We start from the raw sequence: 8,945 nt of genomic DNA, 5'->3' as shown, positions 1-8,945 counted from the left end.
AATTATAAATAACCTTTTCTCACCTAACCTTCCTCCTGTGTTTAAAAAAAATTCAACTGCATCTCCATTCCAATGACAGTAATTTAACCAAAGTGACTATTTATCTTTTTCTATAGAAGTCTCGCGTTCATCTCCATTGCAATCACAATTAGGCTTTTTACCATTTTCCAATCAGTTCTATAACATAAATGACTTTTTTATCCTTTTCTGATGGATTTTTTAACATTTTTTCAAAAAGGACCGTATAAATTTGAAAAAAAAAAAATTAATTCTACACCTTCCAGTAATTTTCCAGAATGCTCTATAATCTTGAATCAATTTCTTACTAAATATTACATAAAACAATGAATATAAAAATAGTCGTTGTGGCCATAATTTTTAGAAGACCGCAAATTTTCCCCGACTATAACATTTTCAAAAAATTTGGCTGTTGGACTGTAGGAACAGTTTTAATTTTTTTTATTTTTTAAAATATTTAAAAATTTGAATTTTAATATAGGTAAGATTATTTGTAAATTTATTGTAAATATTAAAATTCCAGAAACAAAAATTAACATTTAGACTTAAATTTTTTACCAAATTTTATCAAAATCTTACTTTGAAAAAAAATTATAACCTCCTTAAACTAATATATAAAAATATAAAATTGACTATTACTAGTACAACTACATTTACCAATGTAGTTGATAAATGCTGATAGGCTTATATGAAACATATATACAACCACATTTTCCAATGTGGTTGATATACACGGATAGGCTTATATCAACCACATTAATAATTATTATGGGTATTTTTTTAAACACCAACTAATTAGGATTATTAATAGCTATAAAAATATAGAAAGCCCTAACTAAAAGGAAAAAAAAGTAGTGTATTCCTAAAAGACAATAGAATATCTTACACCTCTCTAAGGTAACTCCTAAGAAATTCTAGAGGCGGATTCAAACTAGGAAAACTGAAAATAATAATACAATTGTTTTACACAACTAGAATTCCTATCTTAAAAAGCTTTATGAATCTCCAAATGTCATGAATAACTTTGAAACCCTGCTCACTACGAAAGAAGTTTTCTCATTAGAAGACATTGATTTTGGGATTAATCGTTTGGCTAATGGGAAAGCTAAGGACATTGAAGGTTACCAGGCGGAAATCCTAAAAATTGGAGGTCCTGTCCTCATCCCCCACATCCACAAGCTTTTCAATCAAGCGGTCAAGCAAGGGTTTCCTAAACCATGGACTCAAAGCCTCATTATCCCTATTTTTTAAAGTGGGGATACGAATAACCCCTCTAATTATTGGACAATTATGATTAGCCCTCTCCTAGCCATGTTATATGGTATTATTTTGGAAAAGAACTTGAGCATATGGCTTGAAAGTGAAGGTAAGCGGGCTAAAGGCCAAGCGGGTTTTAGAAGTTAGCACTCAACAACGGACCACCTCGTTACGCTTAGGATCATTGTGGAGGAATGCCGCAATGATAAATCCAATATTTTATGTTGCTTTGTGGACTTTATAAAGGCTTTTGATATGGTTTCTAGAAACAACCTATGGAATAGATTAGAAGAGCTAAAGGTTCCTTTTGAGTTAAGAGCTGCTGCTATAAGGTTATACGAGAATGTAATCGCCAAGTTAAAGAGCAAGGAGGGGTGGTCGAAATATATTAAGTGTAATATCAGAGTTAAACAAGGTTGCCCCCTCTCCCCTAAACTATTTGGCATTTACATCGACAAACTAGAAGGTTTTTTAGAGGAAGCAGGATTTGCTGGCACGATCTTAGCTGGGATAGTCATCATCCTTATTCTCTATGATGACGATATCATTCTTCTCGCAAGGTTCCCTTCTGATCTTGATAAACAACTTAGACTTCTTAAGGATTTCTGCTCTACCATGGGTATAATTGTTAATATTGACAAAACAAAAGTTATTATTATCAAATCCAAGGACACTTACGCTAATTTTATGTATGACAAGAGTAACTTGGAGGAAGTGTCTTCCTATAAGTACCTAGGAATTGATATTAATCACAAGCTCAACTGCAACTATAGCATTGAGAAAATGATTAATGGGGGGTGGAAAGCTTATTTTGGTCTTGAAAATAATTGTAAAACGACAAACCTCATAATGTGGGATAGAAAGAAGCTCCTCTTTGAAACTTTAGTCTCTCCGATTATCTTATATGGATGTGAGGTTTGGGGTTGTAGCATCTCTAGAGAATCCTTGAGAAAGATTGAGCAAATGCAAAAGCGTTTTATAACGTATAACCTCAAAATTAAAAGCAACACACCCTATCCTATTCTCCTTAGAAGTGGGTCTTTCCTCTATCGAGAGCCTAGCTATGACTAGGCTTCTGATGTACAAGCACAAAATCAATAACATCGAAGACCATAGACTACCTAAACTAGCTTTAAATTCCAGCCAAAACCACCTAAGGCTCAAGCGAGGCTAGTATAAAGACACCATGGCCTAGTTAAACCATTGGGACATTGACAAGAATGTTGCATTGCAAAACATTAATAACATTAAAAATATTGTTACTTCTACTTTCAAAGAACAAATGTGGTGTGAGAAAGATTTAGCAGCTAAAAGAAAAAAAAGATATTATAAGGAGGTCATCAACCCCACCGTAGAAGATAAAATATTTCTCTCTACTTTAACTAGCTCAAAGAAAAAAATTAATATAGCCAAGATTAGAACGAACTCTCATGAGTTGCATAGTGAAACGGGTCGTTGAACAGTTCCTAAAACACCATGGATGGAAAGGTTCTGCCATCTCTGTGAGAATACGAACATCGAGGATGAAAACCACTTCCTCTTAGAGTGCCCCGCGTACAACTACATTAGATCTTAGTTTCAAAATCTCTTGCAACACTGACCTTCATAGCCTTTTACGATGTCAAAATTACAGTGAGCTCGGAAGGCTTCTCTCCAAGCTTTTTGTGCACAGGAATAAAATCTTAAATCAAACTAAATCAAACTAAATAATTGGTTTTTTAGGTCCGATAGACCAAAGTTTGATCTCAATGGACTTTAACCATCATCATCATGAACAACAACCAGATTATTTATATATATTATTATATTAATATTATAAACTCCTAATAATAATAATAATATTAATTAATAATAAAAATAACTCATAATAATATTAGATTATCATTATATTATTAAAAAATATAATAATATAATTATTATTATATTATATAATAATAATAATTCATAATAATAATATCTCATTATAATATTATAATAATATTATATTATCATTATATTATTATAATAATATATAGATATAATTATTATTCTAATAATAATATAATTAATATTATTATAATAAAAATAATATAATAGCTATTATATTAATAATAATAATAATTACTATTATATTATTTTATTTTATTATTATATATTAGAAATATTATTATATTATTATAATAATAGTATAAAATAATAATAATAATAATCACAATTACACTCAATTATTATTATAATAATAATATTAGCTCATAATAACAACTATGATCCAATAATAATTAGAATCGTGATAAATGAATTATTATGTGTAATTTTTTAAAGACAAACTATTGATGATAGTTATTAACTATATAAATAATCAATGATATTCTTATATATTTATATTTTTATGATTATTATATTAATATTATTATATTATTATTATTATTATATTAATATTATTATTATTATGATTAGTGATATTAATTAATAATAATAATAATAATTATTTTTATTATTAATATTATTATTATTATTATTATTCTTAAGGTTTATTAATTCAACTATGTTTATTTTAGTATTTTTAATATTCATTTTAGAGTTTGTATATATTGGATTTATTATTCAAGGGATTAATACTAAAACTCCAAAAAATTATGAACTAACCAGAATAATATTATTCAAAAAAGACTGATATTATAAACGCAAAGAAATAATAAACAAAAAAAACTAATATTATAAACCCAAAAAAATAATATTAAACCTAAGAAACTAATATTATAAACCCAATATTGATAAACCTTAATATAAATATTAAAAAAACTAAAATAAAGATGGTAAATTTTCATGATATATTTTTATTGCAATGTAACACTCCACCCTAATTGACCATTGATAATAAAATTATAACCTCCTCAAACTAATATATAAAAATATAGAACTGACTATTAATATATCAGATAGCCAATGCTTGCAAGAGTAACTATTTCTTCAAATAAACATAGCAAGTGTCAAAATATTTATTTATTTTCCAACTACCATTCATGCTCTCTGGTCATCTCACCGGATTTTGCTTGTCCAGTGATATATATATATAAACCATTGCATACAAAATCCGTCCAAGGTCATGGAAGGGGAAAGTAGATTATACGCAGTAGTGTTACCCTTCTTAGCCCACAGTCACTTCAATGCATTCTTGCACCTCTCCAGAATGCTGGCGATCAAAGGAGTAACAGTCATCTACGTTAGCCTCCCTTCAAATCTGCAGATACTCCGACCCCGAGTGCAGGGATGGGAAGACCTCCCACTCTACTTCCAGGATCTATCGGTCTCTGATTCTCCTCTGCAGGAGGGCTGCCAGAACGTCAATGACATCTCCCGCGACATGCTGCCGCTCATATTCGATCTCATACAGAAAATGCAGAAGCCCTTGGAGGCTCTCATGGCGGAGCTGACCGGCCACGAATACTACGAATCACGGTGTCTTCCGCCTCCCAAACGCTTGGTTTTCATTTATGACATGTACATGGACTGCTCGGCGGCCGCGGCGGCGAAGTTCGGCATCCGGTCGTTCCTGTTCTTCCCCTGCAACGTGCTGCTGTGGCTGTGCGGGGAAGCGAGATGCTGGGAAGAGAGGGAGCCTCTGCCGGAGGTCGCCAACGCCCTCAGCAGGTTGCAGGCGACGCCCGAGTTTGTGCGAACCCAGATCCAGAAGCAGAAGGAGTTCACGAGGCGGCTGGCGGACGGGATTCTGATTAACACCTTTGCGGAGCTGGAGCCCAAATTCGGCCAACATCTAGAGAGCGTCGATGCCCGAGGCGGTGGTGGATACCGCAAACCGTTCTGGGCTGTCGGGCCGATAATTGATCTCCCCGCGAAGGACAAAATCCGGAGTCCCCGGGATGTCGAGATTATGGAGTGGCTGGGTCGCCAAACACCAGGTTCCGTCGTGTACGTCTCGTTTGGATCGGAGTCATATATTTCTCCGGCCCAAGTGAGAGAGCTGGCACTGGGACTGGAGGCGAGCGGGCAGCCCTTCCTTTGGGTGTTGCGCCCGCCGGACTCAAAGCTCAGTGACGACTCCTTGTCAACGGCGCGGCAGTGGAAGGCGGGGGTGCTTCCTGATGGCTACGAGCAGCGACTTGGGGCACGGTGCTTTGTGGAGTGCCAGTGGGCACCACAGGCAGCAATCTTGGCACACGAAGCGACGGGGGCTTTTATTACGCACTGCGGATGGAATTCGGCTCTCGAGAGCGTGGCGGCGGGGGTTCCCATGATCGCGTTCCCGCTGCAGTCGGACCAGCCGGTCAACGCTTTCCTTCTAGTTGAAGAGGCAAAAGTGGCGGTGGAGATTAAGGTGATTGACGGCCTGAGGAAAAGAGAGGATGTGGAGAGAGCTGTGCGAAGCATAATGGCGATGGACGAAGCCGCGTTGCAGATGAAGCGAAGGGTGAAGGCGTTGAGCATAGCGGCGGCTGCAGCCATCTCTAAGGAAGGAGCAGCACGGAAGAATCTGGATGCGTTTATACAGCACTGGTCTTGAGTTCTTAGAAAACTTTCCTCGGGTTGCGAGTGGTGAAATCAGAATTCTGAGAGTGGATTATACTTTCCATGGGAAGGATTTCAATGTGATCATGTTGCAATTTTTTTTTTTTTTTTAATATTTCAGAATTGTTTTAAGCACTTGTTTAGCGTATTTATACTTTCCAGTGGAAGAATTTCAATGCGATCATATTGCAATTCTTTTTTAATATTTCAGAATTGCTGTATTGAGATTCCAAATGCTTATAATCCATCTCCCCCTTCATACATCTCTCCCAAGTGAAAAGAAATGCTCACATCAATAATGAATGATCTCAAATGCTCACATCAATAATGAATGATCTCATTAAAGTATATAGATGAATATTTTATAAAACAAAACGCCAAAATCTTATAAAATATTTTAATGTGAAAATTTCAACTGCATTTTCCAAAATAAGGCTATGATCAAATAATATAATATGAAATATGTTATAATTTTACTTTAAATGCTGTTAAATATATTATTATAGAAATAAGATATCTTATTATAGAAATAAGAAATTGTGCACAGACTTTTTTTGGGGAAGATTTGAGGATATAATTTTGTCTTTTTGAGAGATTTGATGATATAATTCTGAATAAGATAGTATTTTTTTTGTTATTCTAAATAAATATTTAAATATACAGTATTTTTGAATTTGGATTCTTTCAGTTATATAATTAAATTTATTATTCTGAAAATTTATGGATTAAAGTTAAAAGAAAATTTATGTAATATTTTTTCATACTAAAATAATTTATTTATAATAAATTCTAATAAAAATGTAAATATAAACATACATTTATATTGATCTACCAAATGCCTAGAGAAATCAAATTTCTCAAGATGCAAACCTTATTTTAAGTATAAAATTTGAAGAAAGATTGCACCTCAAGAAATTTTATTCCTATCTATACTTGGTAAATGAGGAGTTTAGATGAATCTATACTTTTATTTATATAAATTTCACATTGGTAGACATAAAGATATTCTTATTTTTAATTTTATTCAAACCCTCATGACAGATATAGTTAGATTTTTATAATTTTTTTTTTTTTTTTTTTTAATGTGATATAAATATCAATATAGATAGTTTCCACCATGTTAAGGGCAGACCCTAATGCTTTTATACCACTATGCTAAGGGTTGGTGTGGCCCAAACCCTAATGGTATACCCTGGTGATTATGTTTTTGACATCTTAGATGACCCTAGGTAGCTGATACTCAAGTCATAGGTTAGGAGTCCTAGTCATCTCAACACTCACATTACTTAGGAAAAGGAAGAAAAACGTTATATGTGTGTGTGCGTGTGTGTGTTCAATCATCATTATTAGTGATGTAGGACTCTAGAAATTGAGTTGCATGTTGAAAAGCATTGACAAAAAATTGACCAGTGTAACTTATAATGTTTAACTTTGAAAACCAAATATATATATTTCAATATTATTTAAAATACTATTTTTATATTTGATTGGAACATAGCTTAAAGGTATCATGTGGATACATAAATCACATAATTTATGCCATAATTTAGGGATATGGTTGCAATATTCATTTTGGTTTTTTATTCTTAGGTTTTGCAGAAAAACCATCCATTTTTTTTTATATTGAAAATAGCTCAAAATTAGGTAAATAACATATTCTTTATAAAGATAAGATGTAAATAACTATACTTACCAAGAATGACTTACCACGTTTATTTATCTTTTCTTCTGCACTCATGTGGGAATACAATTGTAAATGTGTAGACTTACTAGTGATTATTAATCTACTACTCACCAAAAATTATATAAGCCCTTGTACTTGAGAAAGAAATTAATTTATCCACTTCATATCTTTAGTTCTTACCAGTGTAGACTATAATCTTTTTGCAATTTTTCCTATAGCATGATTTGTAAATTTGATTTTAGCTTTGACCAATGTAGACTATATGTTTTTTTTCAAATTTTCCCATAGCATGATTTCTAAATTTGAGTAGCACTTGCTTCTCCAGTTTAAATTTATTTTAAAATTATATGTATATTATGATTCTACCATAATAAACACAAAATTACAATACAACAAATTGAATTTGAAACCATGTAGGCATTGTTTCTATTTTATTTAATTGAGTTGACATGTAAATGTTTATAAACAAATATTTACACCACTACAACATCACCCCCGTATTGGGTTGTAGAGGGCCCCACCTAAGCCAATACTTGTCAACATTAACGTACTGGTTTTAAATTTATCGAATGAGGTGTCAAGGGGAGATAAGAAAGGACCCCAAACTAAGCAAGAAGGCATGTCCATGTGGACTTCATCATGCAATAAATAGGTGTGGAATACCCTGGATAATATTTTTCTATTGTAAACAATTGAAATTATTTCATGGATGAGAGAGGGACACAAATTCTATTGCTTGAGGGAATTGTTGTTTAAATATCACTCCACGCTTGTTTAGTGGGTTGAATTTTGCATTAATTAATTGAAGAAATAAATACATGTCTAGGTGTCCTTTAGCTCTAACCATAATAAAGAACAAGACAAATCTATGAAGGCAACATGGGCTACATTTTCGAAGAGGGGGATTGTTGTGCAATCATGAGAGAGAATGGGTAATTAGTTGGTTAGATATTAAAAAAATTATGGGAGATAGGGCCATCGATTGACACGTGCACCCTCCCTGTCTTGAGGGGGACACATATGAATACACAGAAAGAAATAACTTTAAGGGGACACAAAGGTTGTGGAAGAGACAGAAAAACGTAGCATCTCGAGTAGTGTTATTGAGTGCGAGAGTGAGTTAAAACTAGCTAAAGAATCCTCTTGAAAGATTCTTGGGAATAAGCATCAGAGAGAGAGTAGTGGCTTGCCTCTGGTGTTGGGAAAAATACTGGGGGGGGAGGGTGAACCAATATTTTAAATTATGCATGTTATTGTCATTCAGTAAGCCAATGTATGTACACGATTGTGGTAAATGCAAACTGCATATATCCATATAATTAATTTATCATTTATTTAATTAATTATTCATCCTTAACCAATGCATCATTACTTCATTATTCATTCATTAAGCAAAAACCATGAGCAGTAAAGAGAATATATATCATCAACACACATGAACACCAGGATTTTAGGTGGAAATCCAATGTGGGAGAAAACC

General features: G+C 33.1%; 1 protein-coding gene across 1 annotated transcript; it reads left to right on the top strand.

Moving 5' to 3' along the window:
• Nucleotides 1-4,349: 4,349 nt before the first annotated feature.
• On the top strand, nucleotides 4,350-5,783 carry LOC149213550 (zeatin O-xylosyltransferase-like). The gene has a single exon (XM_089390773.1). The coding sequence runs from the start codon at nucleotides 4,361-4,363 to the stop codon at nucleotides 5,774-5,776; it is 1,416 nt and encodes a 471-aa protein (XP_089246899.1). The 5' UTR covers nucleotides 4,350-4,360; the 3' UTR covers nucleotides 5,777-5,783.
• Nucleotides 5,784-8,945: the final 3,162 nt, after the last annotated feature.

The sequence above is a fragment of the Pinus tabuliformis genome, chromosome 1_1 (genome assembly GCF_031772625.1).
Source record: "Pinus tabuliformis cultivar Carrire ecotype Pingquan chromosome 1_1, CPIR1, whole genome shotgun sequence".
Classification (NCBI taxonomy): domain Eukaryota; kingdom Viridiplantae; phylum Streptophyta; class Pinopsida; order Pinales; family Pinaceae; genus Pinus; species Pinus tabuliformis.
This window is presented reverse-complemented; position numbering and strand designations above follow the sequence as displayed.